The 26,885-nt window shown below is 42.0% G+C and overlaps 1 protein-coding gene and 1 long non-coding RNA gene across 2 annotated transcripts; both read right to left on the reverse strand.

Annotated features, from left to right (window-relative positions):
* Nucleotides 1–2,027: 2,027 nt before the first annotated feature.
* TTR (transthyretin) lies at nucleotides 2,028–9,419 on the reverse strand. The gene is given in 4 exon segments (NM_001261679.1): nucleotides 2,028–2,278; nucleotides 5,905–6,040; nucleotides 8,181–8,311; nucleotides 9,235–9,419. Coding segments are annotated over 4 exon segments (444 nt in total). The 5' UTR covers nucleotides 9,304–9,419; the 3' UTR covers nucleotides 2,028–2,170.
* A 609-nt stretch (nucleotides 9,420–10,028) lies between these two features.
* On the reverse strand, nucleotides 10,029–25,431 carry LOC114673823 (uncharacterized). The gene is made up of 2 exons (XR_013408265.1): nucleotides 25,222–25,431; nucleotides 10,029–10,446 (listed from the first exon to the last, which is right to left on the reverse strand). It is a non-coding gene; the product is annotated as an uncharacterized LOC114673823 (long non-coding RNA).
* Between the last annotated feature and the right edge of the window lie 1,454 nt (nucleotides 25,432–26,885).

A 26,885-nucleotide genomic window follows, 5' to 3' on the forward strand; every position in this document is an offset into this window, starting at 1 on the left:
AAAAATGGCAATTTGCTATGGATTAACCAATATGCGTGGAACAAGGACTTGCTAACAACGTTGAATAGAATTGGAGACATTGATTTTGTTTTGTATTTTGGGAAAAGTGCTTGTGAAAAAGTCTAAACTTATACTGTATTATCTTCAAGTTTCTTCCTCTCTCAACACAGCCAGTTAGAGGGTAGCAAGATTTGAGATTTGAATTTGGAGGAAAATAGAAAGACCACCCAGGTAGGTTTAGACCTAAACCATGTGTCTAACTCGGGTTCTACTGGAGAATCCTGGTTGGAGATTATGGGCAAGTGGTAACTATTCTTGTCCCAGCCATATGACTGATGTCAAGGTTCCCTTCAATGGAACCATGTTGCTTTTAAGACAAATTCACAGCTGTAATGGGTGGTAGATAAAACCAACCTTCACTCCAGCCTCATGTCCCACCAGTTCCAACCCTACTGTGGTAGAGATGGTTGTTGGCCAACTCAGATTAGTGCTCTTCTTCTAGAACATAGAGTTAGTTGTTCTGGGAAATGGCTCCAGCCAGGGGCCACATTTCTCAGCACATCTAGATTGGGGCATGTAACTAGCTCTAGCCAGTGAGATGTCAGTGGGACTCACGTGTGACACTTCAGCACAGAGGGGTCTAATACCATACTATGTTCCCTCAGTCTGCTGGCTAAATGTCACCAGAGTGACCTTGAAGCCACAAGACTAAATCAAACTGTCTCAAACAGTCACCATTAGAAGGAAGGCCACCCTAAATAGTCTCTAGAACAAGGAGTTCTGCATTGGACCTGGCACAAGTGAGACATAAACTTTTACTTTGTTAAGCCTCCAAGATTTAAGGTCATTTGTGATAGCAGCATAACCCATCCCACCTCAATACCTTTGCCCTTCAACATTCTGAATCATCGTCTGCTCTCTCAACTTATCAAATTGTTTCACTTGGCTGGGCCTTGCAAACTGTATTCTCTCTGCCTAGAATACTTTTTCCCTTGTCTATCTGACAAATTACCAACACTCAGATTAAGTGACACCTATTCAGAGTCATTTTCTGATTTCTCTAGGGTGTTGGTTTTTTCTCCTTCTTACCTTTGCTGTGCCTTGTACCATAGCCTCCTGCCAAACCATGATGAAACAGTTATCTTTTCAAAAGATTGTGAGTTCTTTAAATAAATGCAGGTACTGGGTCCTATTCTTTATGTTCAGATCACCTAAAATAGTGCCTGCTGCATGTGAGTTCTCCATACATGGATTTTGGATCAGCCTAAGTAAATTGGGTGTGTGGGGTTCTTTGGTTTGTCCCTGACCTGGCTGATTGCAGCGTGGATCTAGCCTGAACTGATCGGATGGCCTGAGTCTCTGCAGGTGTGTCTTGTTGGAGCTGCCCTTCTCTTAAATCAAAGAAATGCCCAGAGTAGGGGCCGGGTGTAGTGGCTCATGCCTGTAATCCCAGCACTTTGGGAGGCTGAGGCAGGTGGATCACCTGAGGTCAGGAGTTCGAGGCCAGCCTAGCCAACATGGCGAAACCCCATCTCTACTACAAGTAGAAAAATTAGCCAGGTGTGGTGGCGGGCGCCTGTAATCCCAGCTGCTTGGGAGGCTGAGGCAGGAGAATCGCTTGAACCCGGAAGCAGAGGTTGCAGTGAGCTGAGATCACACCACTGCATTCTAGCCTGGGCGACAGAGTGAGACTTTGTCTCAAAAAAGGAAAAGAAAAGAAAAAAAAAAAAAAAAAAGAAAAGAAATGCCCACAGTAAAGAAGTGGGCCCTTAGAATGTGTCTTTTGCTATTCACTGAAGGTTACAGGAAAATAAGGCTTTCTCATTTACAGAATGTGTCTTTTTGATGACTGCAGGTCATATTTAATATGTGCTTTGCTTGCAATAAATTGGAAATTTGGATCTCTCCTAGCGTTCTGCCCAGATACGTTCTAGAATTCCTTTGCTTCTTTGTAGAATTTTGATTCTTGTTTTTTTGGAAGGGACAATAAGGGAATTTAAAAAATCAAGTTAAAATGGAATGAAAAGTGCCTTTCACAGGAATGTTTTATTGTCTCTGCCTGGACTCCTAACATAGCTTATGAGGTGAAAACACTGCTTTAGTAAAAATGGAATACTCTTGGTTACATGAAATCCCATCCCTCGTCCTTCAGATCCTCTGGAGAAGTCCCTCATTCCTTGGGATTGGTGACGACAGCCGTGGTGGAATAGGAGTAGGGGCTCAGCAGGGCGGCGATGGTGTAGTGGCGGGGGCCGGAATCGTTGGCTGTGAATACCACCTATGAGAGAAGACAGACAGTATCCATTTCCACCAGAGCCCGAAAACCGTACAGATGACACACATGACTGACCACCGGAAGTCCAGTGCCAACTTAATTAATTTTATTCTTTTATATTTTGAACAGTTTGAACAGAAGGAAAAAGCTCAAATACACTGGCAAGCCAAGCCTTTGGAACCATGTACAGCCCTTAGAGCAGGAGTACAGAACCAGGTCTTGTTTTGCAAATTCACATCAAAAGTCAGGATGGCCCTAGCTTGACTAAGGGAAATCCCAGAGAGCCTAAAGGCTGTATCTATTTTGTTGGTTTTAGAAAAAAAAAAGGTGGGGAGAATGGAAAAATGCACTGAGTCATTGAAAAGCTGCTGCAATAGTGGCTGCCAACCACAGACTTAGAGACTTAGCATTCTGGAGCTGGAAACATTCTTCCCATTTTACAGATGAGCAAACCAGACTTGAATTATTGTATTGCCCCAGTCTACATACTGATGGAACCACAGTAGGAAGGTAAGTCTCCTGTCTCCAAGCCCAGAGATTCCCCCACCCCACTATTCTTTGCATTTTCTAACATGAAGAAGAAAAAGTATATTTTTATGTATAGCAAGCAATGAAATATGAACCAAAAGCATTTCAGGGCTCTATTTACAATACAGAGTGTGGAAGAGCATGGTGGAATTTTGAAATATACATGCATGCACTAGACTTCATTTAAGCTTTGTAACTGGGCAAATTGTGGATCAAAATGCTGTTCCAGATAGTCACACAGTTCTGTCAAATTCAGTAGAGTATCTGCAACTCATGTGCTGGGACAGGCTTGATTCTCAGAGTGAGGCAAGTTGGGATAAATTGAGGTCAGGAAAGAGGTAGAAGACAGTAAAGATGTGTTTAATTTGATTTATTTTGTATACGGGCCTTGGGTTGAGTTTTGGACACACTCTGCATAAATACATTTTGTTCCAAATATGGGGAAAAGAAACCCGGATTACTTAGGGATAGGAGGGAAAAAGGAGCTGAGTGAGCCATACCAAAAACAAAAATAATATTGGGGCAAGAGGAAGTGAGAATCACCTAAGAATCTCTTTTTTTTTTTTTTTTTTTTGAGACGGAGTCTCGCTCTGTCACCCGGGCTGGAGTGCAGTGGCCAGATCTCAGCTCACTGCAAGCTCCGCCTCCCGGGTTTACGCCATTCTCCTGCCTCAGCCTCCCGAGTAGCTGGGACTACAGGCGCCCGCCAACTCACCCGGCTAGTTTTTTTGTATTTTTTAGTAGAGACGGGGTTTCACCGTGTTACCAGGATGGTCTCGATCTCCTGACCTCATGATCCACCCGTCTCGGCCTCCCAAAGTGCTGGGATTACAGGCTTGAGCCACCGCGCCCGGCCAAGAATCTCTTAAGAAGAAAGGGCTCCCCTTAAGGCCAACTCCCTAGAATCAACTAATAAAAATATCTTTTATCTTATGGTGACATTGACCTTCAGCCCACTTGATTCTTCTTAAAAATTATAAGAGGCATAATCTGTGATCAAAAATCCATGAAGTAGCTGGGTGTACTGGCTCACACCTGTAATGCCAGCACTTTGGGAGGCTGAGGTGGGTGAATCACCTGAGGTCTGGAGTTCGAGACCAGCCTGGCCAACATGGCGAAACCCTGTCTCTATGAAAAATACAAAACTTAGCTGGGTATGGTGGCGTGCACCTGTAGTCCCAGCTACTCGGGAGGCTGAGGCAGAAGAATTGCTTGAACCTGGGAAGTAAAGGTTGCAGTGAGCCAAGATTGCACCACTGCATTCCAGCCTGGGTGACAGAGCAAAACTCCATCTCAAAAAAAAAAGAAAAAAGAAAAAATTCCATGAAGTGAAGAGGCCTAAGAGCTCCTAATAAAAGTTTCCAATTTCCCTTGGTAAATCTAATATGACCACTTGGGTCACTGGCCAAGGTAGAGGTGACCGGTTCTGAAGGAGGCATTTATCAGAAGAAGCTGCATGAAGCCCACCATGCACCAGTCACCAAAGTGAGGCACTGGGACTCATCTCTCACTACTCACTCACTCTTGTTCTCCATATTTATTTGGGCTTCAAGCTGGGCTGACGGGCCTGCCTAGTCTGTCTTACTTCAGTCCTTTCCCCTCCATTCCAAGGGTAGGGATGTATTTTCATTTCTGAATCTCCAGCCTCTATCAGAGTGTTCCACACATAGAATGCTTTTATTTTTTAAATGTTTGTTGAATGAATAAACAAGAGTGAAGAGCAGTCAAGGAAGCTGAGATCTAATGAAAGAGAACAACACGTGGGCAGTATGGCGATGAACTTTTTAGATGGTTCCCATCAGGCTGAGACCCAGGTCTTAGGCAAACAACGGTCTCAGGTAGGCAGTTCTACTACTCAAGGGTAGGGGCTGAGACTCTAGGAGCAATTTCTTGTGCTGGGCACCACTGAAACCCTGCTGCTGCCCTGACCGGCGTCCGTGTCTTGCTGCCTGGCTGCGGGGTAGTCAGGGACATGCTTCTTGGTAGATGGGGCTCCCTTGGTGACTTGTGGGCCCCAGAAGTCAAACAAGCCCCTATTGTTTCCCTGGTAACATTGCCTAATAAAGGAACCACTTTATAGCAATTGAAAGTCTCATCCATGACTAAGCCAGAGAATAGTTCCCTTTCATGCTGAGCTATTTTTGATGGAATTAGTTGATCTTTAACTCTGACCAACATGTCTGGATTCTATTTCCATGACAGCCATCTGTTTCAAATGACTGAAGAAATTAAGACAAGGGGAAGACAGGGAGCTGTATAACTGTTCGAAGATCCTCACCATAGGCAGGGGAACAGAGCACGTTACAAATGTGGCTTTTCTTTTTTTAAGCTTGGCTTTTCACAGGGGAACAAATTTCCTGGGTCGCAATGCGAGGCAGAGCAGAATTGAGGGCAAACCCAGCCTGGGCCTTGTTTGTAAACATCTCTACTTGTGTGTTTCCTAGCCTTGTGACCTTTGACAAGTTATTTGACTTCCTGGTGCCTCACTTGCTTCATCTATGAGATGGGGATAATAATAGGACTGACCTCAGTGGCTTGTTCCTGAGGATTAAGTAGGTTAAATATAGAAAACACTTATAATTGTGTCTGCCACATGGTGTATGCTTAGTAAATGTTATCTGTTGTGTTGCCATTATTACTTTGATTTTATTGTCTCTCTATGTATGTGTTGCCAAGAATCACTTGTCCAAACCTCCGAGGAGCCAGATGTGTTTTAGAATGAAGAATGTTACAGGTTTTAGAGAAATAAAATGGTGCATCTCTTGTTTCATACACTCTACGTGGGGTCTGGAGGTCTGCCTCATAAACATGTTATTTCAACGGCAAATACATCAATATTCATATAAAATGGAATGCATAGACTATGAATAGTGTCATGTAAGTTCAAGTCATGTTACTAAATGGGTTTTCCTCAAAGTCAAAAAGAAATGTGCTTCTCAGAGTGTTGTGAATTTGTTCTTGTATAAGAGGAGAGGGAACCTTTGGTCATTCATCACCTTCTTTAGGACATTTCTGTGGTATGCTAAGTAAAACTGTGCATTTCCTGGGATGCCAAAAGCAAAAACCAAAACAAAACAACCCTCGAAGGTTAATATACTCACCTCTGCATGCTCATGGAATGGGGAGATGCCAAGTGACTTCCAGTAAGATTTGGTGTCTATTTCCACTTTGTATATCCCTTCTACAAATTCCTCCTCAGTTGTGAGCCCATGCAGCTCTCCAGACTCACTGGTTTTCCTATAAGGTGTGAAAGTCTGGGTTAAGTTAGGCATGGAGGAAACAAATGGCATGGCAAAGTAATACCCCCACCACCACACATAAACGCGTTATATGTGTTATATACACAATACACATAAACGTGTTATATACATTTCCCCTCAACTAAGTCAGAAGTAGGGAAAACTCATAACTGTCTGAAATTAAATGGCAAAAAGTTTGTAAAAACTTTTGAAAAGCTCACTGTAGATATTTTTCTCTGATAAGAAGAGAATGTAGGTATAATTTTTTTAATTTTTTTTTATTTTTGAGACAGAGTTTTACTCTAGTCACCCAGGCTGGAGTGCAGTGGCGTGATCTCAGCTCACTGCAACCTCTGCCTCCAGGTTCAAGGGATTCTCCAGTCTCAGCCTCCCGAGTAGCCGGGATTACAGGTGCCTGCCACCATGCCTGGCTAATTTTTGTATTTTTCATAGAGACGGAGTTTTGCCATGTTGGCCAGGTTGGTCTTGAGCTCTCGACCTCAGATGATATGCCCATTTCAGCCTCCCAAAGCGCTGAGATTTACAGGTGTAAGCCACCGCGCCCGGCCGGGTATAATGTTTTCTTAAGAAAGAGTCCTTGTTGTTCAAGATTGATGATTGGATGGGATGTTGTGACCATCCCTGGAAGTGGCCACAGCTGTTCTAACTCTGCACTTCTCCAGGACAGCAGGGTCTCGCTCCTCTCCCTTGTGGTGTGAGGATACCTTTCAGAGCATCTGCACACCACCAGGGAGGGTCATTTGCACACACAGTGGAAAACCTAAAGTAGGAAGAAGAACCTGTATCTGACTCTTCCCTTTTATATATTTAACCTCTCTGATAACTCTTTGCCAGCAACAAACACTAGGCAACTTCTATTTCCATGTAAGTACCAGCTCCATAGTTGAATGTTGGAAATTGCTTCCCATTAGACTGCAACAGCTATGACGGATAAAAATAGCAGTTGTCTTTACTGACTCTGATTGTGCATCTCCTCCTTTCTTCTTTACATTTTTTTTTTTTTTGTCCTGACGCAAGGGAAAAGATTCATAAGAACATTGGAATATTTTTGGTATCCATTTTCTCTCTCCCTTAGAATAGTCCTGTAACCACTTTTCATGTTATGCTTGGCATTTTATATAAACATAAATGAATTACCAAATAAAAAGTCAGTTAAAACCAGACCTAAGAAAATGATCTTACCAATAATGGTTGAAGAATCGTGTGGTTCTTGGGGTTCAATTAAAATACAACAGAAATTCTTCTCTGAGGAGAAGTAAGTACTTAACAGTTCCTCTTCTGCTGGGTGCGAAGGGTCTCCTAATTGCTCTGTCTTTCGGTCAATTCGCTTAGGTTTATTAATATATATTTTCCTTGGAGTTTTTGTAGTGCAGGTAGAAAAACTCCATGAAAATTGTAAACTGGCTCATGAAGGTTAGAAGTCACTCTTGCACATGAAGTTGGGCGATCATGGGATTAGTCTGGGGCTGTACTTTGCCTCATGGATCCATTTCTTCTGTCTTTTTTTACATTTGTTTTAACTGAGCTTGACAGCCTCCAGCCCTGCACACAGTAGGTGCCCCAAAGTGTTCATTAGGCAAAAGCCCTCGGTTTGGGGTGATCCAAATGAACTACAGACAGATGCCTAGTCAATAATATTTCTGAATCCCTTTCCTTTCGTTAGTGGGTTAATACACATTGCACCTCTTTCCTAAAATTCTAAGACAAGGACTCTCACCTTTGGTGTTACCCAGGGACACCAGGGAATCTGTGAAACTCCTAAAATCACATATATGGTTTTGTGTGTGTGTATCTGTACATTTTTTCTGGGCATAGAATCTTTAGTTTTTATCACCTACATAAAGTGGTCTGTGACCCAAAAGGGTTGCACACCACAGCTAGAGGGGAAGAGTTCTGATTCCTTCTTTTCTCTACTGTCTGCCCCTAAATGATGCTCAGGTTCCTGGTCCCTTCCTAGCTAAGCAAAACAAAAAGAGGGCATCTTCAGAGGGCATACTTGACCTCTGCTCACGTTTTTCAATCTACTTGTAAATTCTTTAGCAGATGATGTGAGCCTCTGTCTACCAACTGAGGGGCCAATGGGAAGATAAAACCAAGTCCCGTGGGAGGGTTCTTACCCAGAGGCAAATGGCGCCCAGGTCTTATCAGCAGCCTTTTTGAACACGTTCACAGCCACATTGACGGCAGGACTGCCTCGGACGGCATCTAGAACTTTGACCATCAGAGGACACTTGGATTCATCAACGCCCTGGGTATAGAGAAGACAAGTGAGAAGTTAACAACATTGATCAGAGTGAAAGGATTTATTCTTTATGGTGTTAGAAATCTGGAACAAAACAAGAATTACACACTGATTCCATTATGAAGAACATAAGTGTTGACAGTTAATGAGCTTCCCTATTCAGTATAACACAGACATAATTGTTTCCAAAGCAAGAATGGTTTCTGCCTCCAGACACACTGCTATCAACCAGGGATGTGTATAATGAATTTTAAGGGAGAGAATAGGCCCCCTGAGAACAGTTGCCTTGTTAAACTTCTCCATTTGAATGGAATTACTGAAAAGATGTAACGTACCATACATAGGACCAAAACAGTTTTTCCTGAGATGATTTTAGTTGTTGCTCTAGTCACTCCCTCTTACCGGTTGTTATAAAATTATGTCAGACTATATCCAGACCCATTTTATAGATTAGTTAATCCTTCTAGAGTATTTAAGAATTAGATATCTGACTAAAATATTGTTCACTAAGCCTTTTAAAGATTAATCGGTAAACACATTTTGATTAGCTATAGGGCCAGAATATAATCTCATGCAGTTTGCCCCCCAAATACATTTTATAAAGGGATACTTTTCTGAAAATTCAGGATTAACAGCTTCCTTAATATCATATCTTTATCTCTATCATCGATCTGAGGAAGTGGAGATACCAGACATTACAAACCCAATGCACCAAAGCAATGAGGCAGAATCCCCAGAGTTCAAGTCCCAGCTCAGTAAGCTCAGTGGAACTTCATTCTTTTTGAAGTTTGAATAAATGATATTAAAAATAGATGCTGGGTACCCTTGCCCTAGTAACAAAAGCTGCTTGGCAAAGCTGGAAGGAGTCACTCCTACCTCATTTAGCGTGCATTTTAAATGTAGGAGCGAGATGTCACAGAAACACTCACCGTAGGACCAGCCTCAGACACAAATACCAGTCCAGCGAGGCAGAGGAGGAGCAGACGATGAGAAGCCATCCTGCCAAGAACGAGTGGACTTCTGTGATGGCTGCTCCCAGCCTGGGGCTTTTATACCCACTTCTCCTGAGCTAGGCTGCTTATCCCTGCCAATCTGACTCCAAACCTGCTGATTCTGATTATTGACTTAGTCAACAAAGAGAGAATAAGTAACCCATACAAATATGAACCTTGTCTAGAGAGATTAGAGCATCGGAACATTAGCTCTACAAAATATTCTTAATAGGTCATTTGACCAGTGAGGTCACCAGAACAAAACAATCAAAACAAAACAAAAATAGTCTTCTCCCTGTGTGACTCCGTGCACTAACATTCCTGGGGATATTTTTTTCCTCCCTCACATATTTCTATGCATGTTTTCCATTTTTATACATTTTTGTCTTTCATTTTTGATGCAAGATTTTAGACAGATGCAAGTTGTAATAATGCATTTCATGCTGAATGACATTTGGCTGCACAGGCTTAAATATAGTGCATTAGAAAATGTTTGCACTTGATGGATCCATGGGTCAACAAGGAAAAACCCTTGGCAGTGCTCACATTTTTAAAAGCCTACGTTTTAGCCAAACTCAGTCATTTGGAAGCTTTGCTTAGTCAGCAATTTCTCCACAATGTGTGTGTGTGTGCGTGTGTGTGTGTGTGTGTTCTGCCCAGATAAGGTCCACTTCAATCTAAGACAGAATGGCATCTTCCTTCCCTCCCGCCCTCCGTCCGTCCCTCCCTCCCTTCCTTCCTTCCTTCCTTCCTTCCTTCCTTCCTTCCTTCCTTCCTTCCTTCCTTCCTTCCTTCCTTCCTTCTTTCCTTCCTTTGTTTTGGACACGGTCTCACTCCGACGCCCTGGCTTGAGTGCAGTGACACGATCACAGCTGGCTGCAGCCTTGACCTCCCGGGCTCAGGTCATCCTCCCACCTCAGCCTCTTGCCCAGGCTGGTCTCGAATTCCTGGGCTCAAGCGATCTGCCTGCCTTGGCCTTCCAAAGTGCTGGGATTACACGTGTGAGCCACTGAGCTGGGCCAGAATGGCGTATTTCAACCTGGCATTGACGACGCTGAAATACAGAGAATGAAATCTTCTTTACTGACTCTCCTGCACTGGGCATGCGGGAACAAGGCTGCCAGCTGGTGTTTGACAGAATCAAACTTGCTGGAAGAAAGTAGAGATGACCGTGAGAACCAGAAGCCATGATTGACAACGGATTCTTTTCCTCCTGGCCGACGTATTAATACAAGTCCAGAAATTATGATGATTTGATGATTCATTAATCACGTACAAAATCCTCTGTGTGTATGTGTGTGTGTGTATGTGCGTGTGCACTAGCATGTGTGGCTTTGTTCATGGATAAACAAATCAGGTGTTTGTTCCTTATAAGACAAATATGTAGAAGACATAGAGCAGACAAATATTTTGGACCAATACATGCCAAGAGCGAGTCCAGTCTGGAGCACTAAGAGTTGAGGGAACATTCCCATAACTGATAGAGTCAGATTAGAAAAAATTCAACAAGAAATCATGAAGCACAGGAGTTTTCAGGGAGTAGTGGAAGGGATGGAAAGTCCTTTCAGGAACATGGGAATGTGCAGGAGAGGACTCCGGGAGGTGGGCTCACCCCTCACAGCAATGAGCAAATGTAGTTGAGACCATAACTAGGAATAGAGTCTTAGACCCTTAGAGTTTGACTAGGAAGCAGCAGCAGAAAGACTTTTGCATTTGGAGTTGGATAACCTGAGTCATTCGATCCCAGTTCTGCTGCCCCGTTTCCCGGATGACCTTCTATGAGTTATTTACTATCTCAGATACTTGGTCAACTCATTTGTAAAATATGAGTTGTAAAATACCTACTTTTCTACTGCAAAGGACTGTTCTAGTAACCTTTAATATGAGATGATGTACAAGCCTTTTGTAAACTGTAAGCCACTATCCTGGTGTAAAAGCATAACTAATAGAATTTGGTTCAACACCTCTGCCTCAGGGGAAAATCCTTTCTCAAATAACATCCCTATATATTGTCATCCAATATCCTCTTGATAATTTCCTATTGCTCAGAACCTGGATAGAGAGTCTTTTCTCTGGCTATGAATCATAAATATGTGGAAGCATATTCATGACCCAAGCAAATCTACTATGCATGCGTTTCAGCACTGTACCCTGTTGAAACTAAGAATCATCTCTTGTAGACCCTGTGAACTGGCAACCCTGGGCTGCCATCAGCCCATAGATATGTTATATTTGGGCTGCACAGTGTCTCTAAACATTTTGTAATAGTTGCTAAAATTAAAAATTGAGACATGCTGCATAAAAATTTGGATTTCTGGCTTCTCTTAAGAAATCAAAAAAGTTGGCAGCATTAGGCCCACATTTACACATGACAGTGATCATCAGAAGGTCACTCTCAGACATCACGACTCCCCAGGTCTCCCTGCCAATGCTGAGGCTAGGTGATTTTCTGGTGGCATATCATGCTTGAGCTTTTATCTTTTCTTACACACGGCCCATTTCTCTCATCTGGGCTTCTGCCCAGCCTTTGGAAAACTGAGTTTGTGATGGCTGGTCTTCCAACAACGATGTAAATAGTCTTTTCTTTTTGCCAAATAGACATTCCCACTTCTGTGAATGAATCTTGTTTAGACATAGTTCCTAAGATCCTCAGCATCCTGAACTTCCTTCTCTGGTATACTCCCCTGGTCAAAGTTTCTCTTCAAATGTGATGCTCTGAACAAGACACAGTCCCTGAAGTAGATCAGGCCAACCCACAGGATGTTGAGACTGTTGCCTCCCTTGGCAAAGGCACTTTAGTGCAAATGTTGTACCCAGAATCCATCTGTAACTGTAGTAACTGTCACCCTCCCTTCATCAGAATACTACCTACTGTGATCTGTTGGTCACAATAATCTAAAATGACCTACATTATCTGTCATCCTGTGCTTTGATCATTTATGAATTTTAACCCAAATATGGGACCTTGTGTTTGTACCTGACATATCTCATCCCGTTAGTTTCAACCCACCACTTGATCCTTGATATGGTTAGGCTTTGTGTCCCCACCCAAATCTCATCTTGAATTATAATCCCCATGTGTCAAGGGAAAGATCAGGTGGAGGTAATTGAATCATGGGGGGCGGTTCCCTCAAGCTGTTCTTGTAATAGTGAGTGAGTTCGCACAGGTTCTGGTGGTTTTACAAGGGGCTTTTCCCCCTTTGCTTGGCACTTCTTCCTGCTGCCTTGTGAGGAAGGTGCTTTGCTTCCCCTTCACCTTCTACCATGATTGTAAGTTTCCTGAGGCCTCCAAAGTTATGCTGAACTGTGAGTCAATTAAACCTCTTTCCTTTATAAATTACCCAGTCTTAGGCAGTTCTTTATAGCAGTATAAAAACATACTAATACAATCCTATTGACATCATTTAATAGTTGTTCTGTAAATTCCTCTCTTAAAACACTTTCAGGGCATGCCCTTGGTCACTGACTTGTTTGCTTTCTGAACTATCATTGATCTGGAAATCATTAATGAAATTTGCATTTGAATAAGACAAGGAAGTGGGGAGAAAGTAAGGCAATTCATGGTACAGAGAAGATCCTAAATTTCATTGGAAAATCATTGATAAAGCTTACAGAGACAAAGATTATTTTTTAACATGAAAAGACGAGAGGGTACAAAAAATAGAATAAGATCTACTATTTGATAGCACAACAGAGTGACTATAATTAATAATTGTATATTTTAAAATAAAGAGTGTAATTGGATTGTTTGTAACTAAAAAGATAAATGCTTGAGGAGATGGATACCCCATTCTCCATGATGTCCTTATTTTGCATTGCATGCCTGTATTAAAATATTGCATGTGCCCCATAAATATATACACCTACTATGTATCCACAAAAATTAAAATTAAAAAGATATAAAAATAAGAGAAAATTTTGGTAGAGAATTAAAGATTAAATGTAGGTAGTCTGCAGTCAAAGTGAGAGCTCTGGGAGAGGCAGCTTGCAGTGTTTTAGGTGAGAGAAAACCAAGGCTAAAGCATGAAGGAAAAACCAAAAAACGGAGATGGAACGCATTATTTGTTAAATGAATGCTTGAATGGAACCAATGGCAATGACAAATACAAGAAAAATCCAATGTTTCTTGCCTAAGAAGCAATTTATGATAAGAGAGGGTTATAGGGCTAAACATATGCTCTCAAAGATAAGAAGGTCTTCCTTTCCTGTGTTTATTTGAGTTTGCGAAAGCTCTTTTCGGCGGATGGTTACAAAGGATCCATAAAGGGGAATGAATTAGGGTCAATGGTCACCACATTCCTGGAGGCCTAAGTGGTTGCTGCAGATACCGTGTACTTAGGCACGATCAGTGGCTATCAAGATCCAATGCCTTAAAACAAAAGGAGCTCCAGTGAAGCATTTCAGCTACAAGTGTATGTCTTTTCTTAGCCACGTACTGTTTTTCCTCTCAGTCTGACTGTGGGGCTGTAGCATAGATGTTTAATTGAGGTGAAAAAGATGAATTTGATGACATTTCTCCTCCTCCTACAAAATATGCTGTGATTAATGAACAAGTTGCCTGGCTCTTAGTTTAGGGTTCTTCTGCCCTATTCCTTATAATGGGCAGGTTTATCTATGAAAATTTTTGATATTATAGATAAACTCTTTCTTCTTGGTTTATTTTCTGAGGGTGCATGTCAGCTGCCAGACAGTGATCTGTTGACACTGAAATGCCCACTAATATTAATGTGTCTAAGCTGATTACCCAGAGTGGGGCATAGATTAAATGTAGGTAGTCTGGAGTCAGAGTGCTGGGACTCCGAGTGCTGAGACTGGGCCTCATGGTGGGGTTAGGGGAGAGTGGAAATGATGGTATTTGGGAGCCCTGGATCTTTGCAGGTTGAATAATTCAATTTTGTCAGCTCCCCTTGAGGTGAACAAGCCTCAGGGGTTTGATTAATGGTAAGCAAATCATAAAAGATTCATGTTAAAACCATAATACCAATTTAATTAATAGTTAGATGGTTGCTAGGTAAGCGAGAAATTGGAGCAAAGGGCCCGGGCTAATTTTTTGAGAGTATTTCATCTGGACTGCAGGAGACCCTAGGAAAGTTATCTGACTTCTCTGTAGCACATACTTTTCTTGTGTTGGGAATGCCTGTGTCTGCCTTATCTGGCATGCCTCTCCTCCGCCAGTGTTGAATAAACACACAAAAAGCCTTTTCCCTTATCTTCCCTTCTTCCCTTGTCCATGTAGATAACCAGCCAAGTAAAGGCAAACATTATCTAGGATATATTAATTAGACCATATTTTATATTTGTTAATTGTAGTTTGAGTTTCTTGGTTGAATTTTGGGGGCCAACCTAGTTGGGAACAACCATTGAGAACTCCCTTGTGTAAGACTCTTCCACAACCCTTAGCCTGCAAGTTGCCATGCCCCATATTTGTGGACTGTATAACCAAGAGTGGCAACTTCAGTCCCACCCGTGGCTTGAGAACACACCTGTCACAGTCTGGGGGATTTTGCTGTGTATCAGTAGCTCTGATGATTCAGGCAGGACACCCATGGCTTGGTCCAGGTTCATATCTGTCTTAGAGATCACACACGTGTTAGAAGATTTTATCCATAAACAGTTACTAGACACAGTTAGAGTTTTGGCTTCTAGAGTTACTCAAAGCTCACCCACCCCTACCTACGAGGTGTATATGCAGACAAAAGAGGAAGTTTAAAATGTTAAGATATTTTTTTGAAAGAATCTAGTTGACAGGTTTCCTTTGGGCTTTTTTTTTTTTTTTTTTGCCCCTGCAACTCTCATGCAGCTAGTGTAGCAAAACAAGTTCGAGGTTGGAGGCTACCATGATCTGTGAAGGAAGGAGGAAGTGGGGTGTGGCCTTCTGGATACGTGATATGATATATACCATTTCTTCTCCAAACACATCCTTGTGATGTGGAATAACTTACCCCATTTACCAGGAGACCGCACTAGAGTATGGGTCAATTGCACCAGCCAGAATTAAAGAGGATTTATTTGGTTGACTCTGTGTCTGTACTTACATATCCCTTAGATCAGCTATACTGATTCTGTGGCCATAATCCACTGTGCATGGTTCAGGATATAGATTTTGGTTACTTCTATTTTCTTTCAACCTTGGAACTGAGAGAGATATTTTAAATTCAGCAACTAATTTAAAATAAGCAACTATTAAGCATCTTATGTGAGTCAGTGTGCTAGCCATCACTGTGGGAGCTATCCAGAGAGGCATGGCCTTCAAATTGCTTATAATTTAATTATTAAGAAAATACACATATGAAAAAATGCTCAACATCACTGGTCCTTAGAGAAATGCAAATCAAAACTACACTGAGATAGCATCTCACACCCTTCAGAATGGCTACTATTAAAAAGTCAAAAAACAACAGATGCTGGTGAAGTTGCAGAGAAAAATGAATGCTTTTACACTGTTGGTGGGAGAGTAAATTAGTTCAACAATTGTGGAAGACAGTGTGGCAACTCCTCAAAGACCTAGAGGCAGAAATACCATTTGACCCAGGAATCCCATTACTGGGTATATACTCAAGGGAATATAAATCATTCTATTATAAAGACACATGCATGTATATGTTCATTGCAGCACTATTCACAATAGCAGAGATATGGAATCAATGCAAATGCCCACCAATGATAAACTGAATAAAGAAAATGTGGCACATACACACCATGGAATGCTATGCAGAAATAAAATAAAATAATATAAAATGAGATCATGTTATTTGCAGGGACATGGATGGAGTTGGAAGCCATTATCCTCAGCAAACTAATGCAGGAACAGAAGACCAAACACCACATGTTCTCACTTATAAGTGAGAGCTGAATGATGAAAACACATGGACACATGGGGGAACAACACACACTGGGGCCTCTTGGACGAGGGGCAAGTAGAGGAGGGAGAGCATCAGGAAGAATAGCTTAATACTTAGGTGATAGGATGATCTGTACAGCAAACCACCATGGCACACTTTTACCTATGTAACAAACCTACACATCCTGCATATGTACCCCAGAACTTAATAAAAGTTAAAGAAGTAGGAAAAAATATGCCCAGTCAACAGGAAACAGTTGATGAGGTGGACGATAATTCACAGAGGGAGGAAGTAACTTTGGGGTCGTGGAAAGCGTCTGTGAAAAGGTGAGACTGAAGCTTGATCATCAAGGAGAAATACAATCTACAGAGGAAAAAGAGAACAGTGTGTGGAATTCCTCTCCCATACAAATGGGAAAGCATTTGAGAGCTTCAAGTTGTTGGGGATAGAAGAAGAAATTAATGGTGTGAGTGCTGTGGAACCAGGAATGAAGGAAAATCCAGAACCCAGGTGTAGTAACCAAGCATAGAATCTGATGAAACATAAGTGTTAATGGGCTAGGGTGAGAAGGTTGGACCAGGGGTGAGGCAGTGGGATAGTCCTGGAGACAATGGAACAAGCAGGTCAGGAGGGGTAGGAGTAGTTCTAGAGCCTGGGATCTGATGCATTCTGAGCCGTAGAGACATCTGAATGCTGTGCTTCTTCAGTTTTCCACATGCATAAAAATAATTTTTATATAGATAAAATTATATATATTATATATACACACATATTTATTTTGTGTGTGTATGTGTGTATATGTATCAGCATTTTGGGATAAATAGAAGACGACTGCTCCATTTGGAGATAATGACCCCAGGGAATCCAGCTGCCCCAGGCCTCATTTGGCAACTAAACCTGGTCTGGCAATTTCAGCATAACACACTGAGGCCTAGTTAAGAGTGTTTGGCTATGATATTTGTTATTGCTATCATAGATGTTATTGGACTCTTGGAGCCTCTTCAGAGAAGGAAGGATGAGGGAGTGTCTCTGAGCACTAAGTTTATAGGAAAAGACAATTTGTTTTTCAAGACGTAGAAACCAGAATGAGCACAGGTGCAGAAGTGGAAGAACACTAGGCGTGGCCTGAGAACAAGGAGTAGAGCAGGGCCTACCATGTGGATTAGATGAACCTAATGAGATGAGCCAGAGACGCCATTTGGAGTCAGACTGTGGAGGATCTTTAGTGCTCTCCTGAGAAGTTTGAGTTTTCTCTGTAAGTAAGAACATAAACCTATCTGGTAATTCGGGCTGTTACCCACGGAGCACTCTACCTCCATGAGGTGGGGTGCCCCGTTGCCACTAGGGTACCCAGGTAGAAGCTTGCTGACCCGCAGGCAGGAGTACTGGGGATGGGGTTTGGCAGTGAGTCGGAGTTGGCAATTCATGACCTTCAAAGTCCTTTCCACTAACAAGCCTATATAAAGGGGTTATCGAGAGTTCTGAGAGTTCTGGGTTATTGACAGAACACAAAAAAAGGGTTATTGAGAGTTTTGGGTTATTGACAGAACAACAGGGTGGAAACTGGAAAGACTAAGCCTGGAGGAGGCTGGAGGAGAAAAATATACAGGCTAAGTGGCCATTTAGGACACTAATATGGTTGTATAATCAGTAGGGTCCAGCCTGTGGGTCAAGGTTACCTGCACCCCTGCCTTTCTGGAGTTATTGCAGATTCTGCAGTCTACATGCACACTTGTATTTTCTCAACAAAACGTTATTGAAAAGACCTCTATTATGTGAAGGTCTGAATATATTTTATCATACTTTTAAAAGATATATTGCACTATCATTTACATATGGTAAAATTCTTTTTTAGGTATACAGTTATATTAATTTTGACAAATGTATGTAAGTCATGTAATTAACAACAGAATCAAGAGTTGTAATATTTCCATCCAAAAAGTTTTCTCACACCATTTTGTAGTGAATTTCCTCCTTCCTCCCAGCCTCTGGCAACCACTGATTTGTTTTCTGCCTCTATAGTTTTGCCTGTTCCACAAAGTCATACCCATTGAGTCCTGCAGTAAATAGCCTTGTCAGTATTGCTGCTTGGAGTTGGCATAATTCCTTTTAATATTCCTCCATATTGTTGCATGTTTTTATTAACTTTTTCTTTAATTTGCTAGTAGTATTCAATGGAGTAGATATAATGCAATTTATCAGTTCACCACTTAGCAGACATTTCAGTTGTTTCCAGCTTTTGGTGATTGTCTCATACATTTGCAAATGTAAAAAACAATGTTTATGCAAAGATGGAGAATATACCTAATAACGATAGGTAGTATTTATGAAATGGAATGAGTTGCCCAAGAACTTAGAAACTGTGATGTGAGAAATACACTAGGAAATCAGCATGTCGTGAGAAAAGCAGAGCCATGCCACATCAGCTCAGTCGGGGCTCTTAACCCGGGCTCCACAGATCCTTGATGTCTGTAAGCAGAATTCAGGAAACCTGTGATTACTGGATGAGAAAAAAATTATATCTTTATACAAGACTTTGATTGCAGTTTAGCATTTTCTTAAATTATGAATGTAGATAATAAGCCAGAGTAGTTATGAGCAGTAACTGTGACTTTATCACCAATAGAAATCACAGATACACTCATATCACATACAGTTGATGGATACATTTTGAAATATTCTTTATGCTCATTGCTACTTTAAAATTATGACACCCAGGGCTACATTTTGTAACTAATAAAGATGCACATATATTACTATATGACAATTTAAGAAATATTTTAATAATGGCATTTCAACACATTTGGTTTCCTTTGTCATCCTCTGTATTTAATTTTATGCACAATAAGGTGAAGAACCTGGACACAGAGACAGAATAACCTCCCCCAGGCCATCAAGGCTTGACTGTAATCGAATGGAATCTACGAGCACGTGTAAAGAAAATGGCAGTCATCCCTGGAATTTGTTAGCATGGAAGGAAATAAAAAAGGAAGTTGTAGTGTGTTGGCTTTTTGGACTGAAGATTTATAGTCTTATGGGCAGGACTTTTGCTGGAGCAGGAAACACTGCTGCAAAGACTTCCTACACAGATATGCCAGAAAGAGAATATATTAGTCATTCTGGCCTGTGTGGCTGCAGGATTTCTTATGGAATATTACTACATTGAGATTCTTACTTATGCTTTAGCATTTGTGAGCTTGGTTAGTGAGTCCGTTTCTGAAATTTCTAATGAAACTGTGATTCTGAGCCTCCCCAGTGGACTTTGGGCATTGGTCAGCCTGAATGAATTGGTAAATTCATCCAGGTAGCCCTGGAGAGAGAGTTAGCTGGCCTCCTCTTGGAGACATTGACCTCAGTAAGCACCTCTCCTACAATGTCAACAATAGTAATCTCGGTGGGGGTAGTGCCACTGGTTATAGAAGGAAGGAATGGATGCAACAATGTTGAGCAAAGACTAACAGCAGAGAGACAGGGTGTTGAGGAAGGTGAAAGTCAGAATGATTCTCTAGTTTAGGACCCAAGAGGATTAGAGAGGGTCTCCCCGACAGAGACCCAAGAGAGTGAATCAAAGTAACATCCAAGTAAACTGAAGATTTCATTTATGACAAGGGAAGTCATTGACTATTTAAAGGCAGAGGCTTAGGAGACAATGCAAGTTTAACTTTAATTCAATGTCCTTGCAACAAACACATGCGTTCCTCAAACAAGGCCTTTGGTGTCCTGGAAGAGACAGTCTTAGACAAATGGACCACGAGAATGGAACAATAGAGGAATGCTTAGGCTGATCTACTTCATCCCTCAGAGATGGAGAAGTATGACTGGTTTTTCCAGTTGGCAGGATCCTGAGACCTGAGTGAACAAAAGGGATTGGCCTACAAGTCAGGCTCCATCGCCTTCATCCTCACAGGTGCAAACTCCTCCCTCTTCCCTGACTTCTCAGGGTTTTGCTCTCTTGTGCTTCCTTAGACTCCTCCACTCAATCCTTCCACTGAGTACCGACAACTTCAATCCCACTGTGCCCAAATTCACCAGTATCCTCAATCAGTGCCCTAGATCTCTGTACTTCGTCTTAGTTGGGATCTGGGTTCTCCCAGCAAGTGCACTTCTCTTGAGCTTTCTTCAGTGCTACCAGTTCCCCCATCTGATCAAGAGATCCTGGAGCCCTCAGCACTCCTATTTGGGATTCGCTTATTTTCCCTATCAGCCTATGTCCCGTGATCAGTCGTTTCTCTCACCTGGTGCCCTAGATGCCTTCTGTCCTTAACCTTCCCCACCTTCTGACTGAAGAACATCCATGGGAGGAGGCAATGTGCTAAGCTTGCTTAAGGGAAAAGCAACAACGTTGTCTTGATCATGCCCTCAAAACATTCATTTAATTCATGTATAACCCTTATTATAGCTTGGTAATTCATACATTCATGTGCATACTGTATTTACTCCTTGTTGCATTTTCCACATATTTTTAAAGACTTGCATTAAACATTCAACCTTCATTTCTTTCGTGAACCATTTCTTAACCCTTCTTTTGCTTTCCTCTCCCATTCAGAAGGAAGTTCATTGTTTCTTCTGTGTTACCCCCGTCTTTCATTCTTCCAGACTATTGTTCCTATTTTGACCTTGATCTTAATTTATTTGTCTTTTTCTAACATTATCTATTATCTACTCTCTATTGTCCTTTCTCCTTCTTTCTCCCTACCTTTTCTAGGTCTCTGTGCCTGAAAACTAATTCACGTCACCCCAAGGCAACACATCCTTCCCAATCTTTCTACAGCCTTTGACTAGGATTCTGCCTCTCTTACTTCTATCACTGCTGATGATTACTTTACTGTGCCACTTCTACTTTCTCATCATGAACAGCAGTGATGGCAGTCTAGTTTCCCCACCTCTTCTTCTTACAGGGCTTTTTCTACTTCAAGGGTGCTGGTATTCTTATCATCACCAATTACAAAAGCATTTTGGTCAGGCTTACACCTTGATCAGTTTCACCCAGAGCTGCTCTTCACCTCTAAGTAGGGCTGTGTGGCTCTGGTCTTACTGTCCCAGCCTCACAATCTGAGTCCCTCAACTCTCTTAGCATTGCCAATAGTGCCTCAAGCGCAACATGCCTAAATCTGAACATTGCATTTCTTCATTCCCTTCTCCCCTCGCCCCATCATTCTTTCCCTAAGTGAAATCCCCATTCTCCTGGCTAGTCAAGGATAGAACCTCAAGAGTGAATGCTTGAATTCTGCCTCCCTTAACACCAGACTTCAAAAGGTAATACCAATTCTACTTCCAAAATATTTCCCCCATCTCTTACCTTCTGTTTCCACAACTGCCAACTGAATTCAAACCTTCCCTGTTAATCATATGGCCTTTTGCAATTATGTCCTAGCTGATCTCCTTACTGCTAATCTATTTTCCATATAATCTTTTCTATAAGCTACTGCCAAATTAATCTTCTTAATGCATACCTCTGATTACATCACTTCTCTCTACAAAAGCTCTTCCGCACTTCTCATGGCCAGCCAAATAAAGTCAAATGTCCTTAGTCTGATATTCAGAGATGGCCATGACTTGGTTTTTTGCTTTGGCCCTTCAAAAACCAGTTGAATCCTGGGCAGAGCCGGTGACAGACCAGCCCAGGGCCCTCACCCTTTCCTCATCCATTCTCCCTCACACTTCTTTTTTTTTTTTTTTTTTTTTTTTGAGGCGGAGTCTTCACTCGGTCGCCCAGGCTGGAGTGCAGTGGCGCGATCTCGGCTCACTGCAAGCTCCACCTCCTGGGTTCACGCCATTCTCCTGCCTCAGCCTCCCGAGTAGCTGGGACTACAGGCGCCCGCCACCTCGCCCGGCTAGTTTTTTGTATTTTTTAGTAGAGACGGGGTTTCACCGTGTTAGCCAGGATGGTCTCGATCTCCTGACCTCATGATCCGCCCGCCTCGGCCTCCCAAAGTGCAGGGATTACAGGCGTGAGCCACCGCGCCCGGCCTCCCTCACACTTCTAATTGTCTGAAGGAGCCAAAATAGTGGAGTGTTGCTGAAGGCAGTGGTTACAGAGAGAAAAGGCCAGGTGAGACACAGTTATGGGAGTAGGAATAAAAGATTCTGGTGACATCAGAAATGGAAAATGAGTGAGAAGAGCCAAAAATGTCTCGAGTATTTTATTTAGCCTGGAAGGATGTTTAGATAGAAAAGCCATTAGCTTATGTGATTAAAAGTATGAAAGAAAATGAATCTGTTTTTGGACATGTTGAGATAAAAAGGTTGATATGTAGGTATCCATGCCTAGAGGACAGCTGGAAGTGACAGCCTAGGAGATGGAGCTTGGACGAAATCAGGCTGGAGATGAAGATTCAGCATGTGAGTTCAAATACAGCATTTGGAGGTCACCACTAGACTAAATTATTTTATTTTATTTTGTTTTATTTTATTTTATGGACAGGGTCTTGCTCTGTTGCCCAGGCTGGAGTGCAGTGGCATGACTATAGCTCACTGCACTCAAACCCCTGAGCTCAAGTGAGGCTCGTGCCACAACACCCAACTAATTTATTTATTCATTTTTGTAGAGATGAGGGTCTCACTATGTTCCCCAGATTGGTCTTGAACTCTTGGCCTCAAGTGATCCTCCCACCTTGGCCTCCCAAAGCACTGGGATTACAGGCATAAATACCAGCCCTGACCCCAAAAGCCTTTAACAATAAGAAGTCCAAGGATAGAGCACTGGGGTAAACCAACTTTTGGCCAGTGATAAAAGCAAGAGAAACCTCAAGTAGAGTTTTCTCCAGGCAGAAGTTAACTCTGCTATGCAGTGCTTCGTACCTCTGTTGAACATTTATGCCATTCCATCAGAGTTGTTTGTTTTCACTATTTCTCTTTCTTGGGCAATGCCTTCTTACTTTTTGCATCCCCAGTCCTGGTGCAGGGCCTAGCATGCAGGAAATGCCCAGTAAATGCTTGCTGAATGATTCAATAAATGAATGAAGTCAGCTGCAATCACAGCTGGGTCTTGCTTTCTCTCTTAGTGAACCAACACTTGCACTGCCCTCTATCCTATTTCTGGCATTCCTGATTCCAGCTCAACAATCCAACTGCCATTTTTCCATGTTCTTGATTGCATGTGCCCAACTGAGCCAGATTGCTTCTGAGCCCCAGTGCTCCTTGTTCCATCCACTAATCGTGTCCTTCTTTTCCCACTTGCATTAATTCATTTTCACCAGACTGATAAAGACATACCTGAGACTGGGTAATTTATAAAGTAAAAGAGGTTTAATGGACTCACAGTTCCATATGGCTGGGGAGGCCTCACAATCATGGCAGAAGGCAAAAGACACACCTAACATGGCAGCAGGCAAGAGAGCATGAGAGCCAAGGGAAAGGGGAAACCTCTCATAAAGACATCAGATCTCGTGAGACTTGTTCACTACCACGAGAACAGTATGGGGGAAACCGACCCCATGATTCAATTGTTTCCTACTGGGTCCCTCCTACAACACGTGGGAATTAGGAGAGCTAAATTTCAAGATGAGATTTGGGTGGGGACACAGCCAAGCCATATCACCGCTCACACGCCTGTGCCCACCTTCCATTGCCACCCATCCTTTCCCCTGGGCTTCTATATTTGTCTGAGGATTATTTCTTCATCTTTAATTTTCAGACTCAAATGTAAAGCTTCTTTAGGATGGTTTAGCAGGATGAACAGAAGCCTTTCCCCCTGACATTTAAAAGCCTCTAAAATGTGCATTCTAGAAGATAAATTCCCCCTAACTTACATAGCCTAGAACAGATTTGGAAACTGGAACAAACTTCTTTGTTCTGAGTTTTTAGATAAAACTTTTGTGTCCGTGGGGTCAGATGAGCGACTTTTCCTCCCATCTAATCACACATGCTACCTCAGTGGATCTCCAAGTATGGACCCTAGGTCGAAAGTATCACCATTCCCCCAGGGAACTTGTTAGAAATGTAAATTCAAGGCCCCAGTCCGGAAACACTGAATCTGAAGCTCCGGGGGTGGGACCTGGCAATCTGTGTTTTAACAAGCCCTCCAGATGATTCTGATGCTAAAGTTTGAAGGCCGTTGTCTTAGATGCAACCAATAACCAGGAGTGAGGTTGCGCCATGGAATCTAGAGTCTGGTGTCTTTGAAAGCTTTGCCATCTCCTAGCTGGGTAACTTTGGCCTAGTCACTTAACCTCCTTGGACCTTAGGTTTTTTTCCTCTAGGAGATAAAATTTTTGAGTCAGTTGATCTCAAATTGTAGTCATTTTATTCTATGGCTTTGTGAGCACCTCTGAAGACAGCAGTGGCAAATTCCTATTTTGTTAACAGGGCAAAACTTCAGGGATGACTAGGCACATTAAAAAGGGTAAGCTGACTGGGGACCAGGTGCATAACTACCTCTGGTTTCCTCTGACTTTGCTTAGAAACAAATCCATTTGGCCTGGTGTCCAAGGAGGACATCTGGCCTCCGTTCATCCGATGCTAAAGTTCTGTGTTGAGAGAGGCAAAGCAAATGATCTGTGACATGTGGGTTCTACTGAATCAGGCTCTCTTTAGTCTGCACAGAAAGATTTGTTTGCAGACAGTACTAGTTTAGGAAGGCTGGTGCAAAAACAACGATCAACACAGGTTTCCACAGGCAGATGAGTTACCCAGATAGTGACTTGGTGCTGCTGTGTCATAGTTACTTATAAATTCACTAGAGGAGCTTGTTCATTGTGCTCTCAATTCAAAGAGTTTAAACTATAAGGTCACTCTGAAAATGAGTGCTGATTCTTCCAGAGAAGTAAACCATGTCATTAGCTGCTTGTGTAGTCAATACAGTTCCCTCGGAACACAATACAGCTTCTGTTCTTTTAATGCATATTCATGCCAACACTATAATTCTTCAGTTGGGATAAATGTTTGCACAAGAAAACAAAATTAATTTATCCATAGCTTTATCTGAGTCATGTATAACCTCACTTGGCCTTCTCTCCACTACTTAGTTCTGAGAACTGCTCCAAAGTCATCCTGAAGATCAAGTGTGATTGCTGCTGATTGGGGTTCACAGTTTTCCTGATAGCACAGTTGCAGTCAGCCTACTGCGTTTACAGTCTCTTACCTCCATCCCTGTGGTGCTGTGGGGCTGAAGCCAGCTCCTGAAATGGGTGAGCTGTCCACCTTGCATTGTGCCCATCCCCTAGAGTCCTTCCTTCACTGCCCGCCTTTGTCTGGAGACCTCAAAGGCGACAGACACAGCGTTTGTACTTGGAGCTCCATATGGTAACTCATTGCCGAGTTTTTAAGTTTACATGAGTGAGTAAGTGGAACATGTCTGTGCATATTTGGTTTTTGAAATCTCTGTCTTATCAGGGTCAGCTGAGGGAATATTGATTTAAAAACTCAGCTAGGACTTCTGTGGACAGGGGATAGTTTGAATTTTTGGTGTCAACACTTTTTTGAGCCTTCTAAACATCTCCCCACTTTCTTATACTGGAGCCATACGCAGATCTGTCCACAACCACCCTGGCTGTAAGTGAAGGCTGCTAGGCAAAGAAATGATATTTCACTTGAGAGGCAAAGTAGTGTAAGAGGAATTTGTATGGGCTTTGGATTTTCGGAAAATGTTGGTCTGAGTCTGACTTTGCCTGAGTCCGATTTGTACTAGATTATTTACTTGTGTTTTCTTACACAGCCGACGAGGCTTAGTGTTCTTGTCTGTTAAACAGTGACAAGAATAGCATCTGCCTGTTAGGTTGGATTGAATTCAATAGTGGATAAGAAGCACAACACAGTTTATGGGCCATAGTCATTCATGAATACTGGTCCCATCAGGTAGAGGTGGAAATGGGGATTGGCAGACCTGCCCTAATTTTTATTTGATCACTTTAATCTTTGACTTTGTTTGTTGTTCAGTAGAGAAAGTTGCAAGCCTATGGCTGTCTGGATCCAGGCTCCAGCCTTTTGATAGCAATCACTTTATCATGACTCATTTTAAGACCCATTTCATTTTTGCTCTGAATGCAAATACAGTGTCAACAATATGTAAATCCATCAGAAGTTGGACATTTATTAACTTGATAGTTGCCTCATGGTTTATAAGCATGTAGAAATGTAGGGAGTTAGTGTGGCATTTAAATGATGCCCCCATTTATTTTAGTGGGACATGCTAAATGGCTATTGCGCCAAGCAGTTTGTGAAAATAAAGGCAGTGAATTGGGTCAAGGAAAGAGAGTTGTTGTGTCTGTTAATACCATGAAATATGAAACTCGGTCCTCATCTTTCCTAGCTATGCAAGGGTAGGGCTCTGAATAATCCTCACTGGGGAGAGAGAAGGATTGGAGCTGGGCCTCATTGTTTATTATAAACTGAAATAGAACTATTTAAGTCATATTTATGGATTGTGCATAATTTCAGTTCCCAGCAAATTGGTCAAGAGTGACAGTTGCATCAGTTGCCTTTAAACTTTTCCCTAAGCTTTGAACTTCTGCAAATTCAGAAGCTAATTTTTGGCAGACTCAATGACTGTGTGTTCATAAATGGGGAACTTGGATTCTGGGCTGCAGCTAGCAGCATGCCACCTGACCGTGAATGAGGAGAGGAACAGCATTCATGTATGGATCAGTAGTTCCAAAATGTTCTAATATAACATTGAAATTCTTTCAAATGTCAAAAAATCCTGGGACCTGAACTTCTAATATCTACTTATTTAAAAATAAGTTTATAACAAAATGTTAATAAAAAGACAGTAATGGCTTTAAATGACTTTGTATTTTATTCTTTTAA

The sequence above is a fragment of the Macaca mulatta genome, chromosome 18, assembly GCF_049350105.2.
Source record: "Macaca mulatta isolate MMU2019108-1 chromosome 18, T2T-MMU8v2.0, whole genome shotgun sequence".
In the NCBI taxonomy this organism is placed as follows: Eukaryota; Metazoa; Chordata; class Mammalia; order Primates; family Cercopithecidae; genus Macaca; species Macaca mulatta.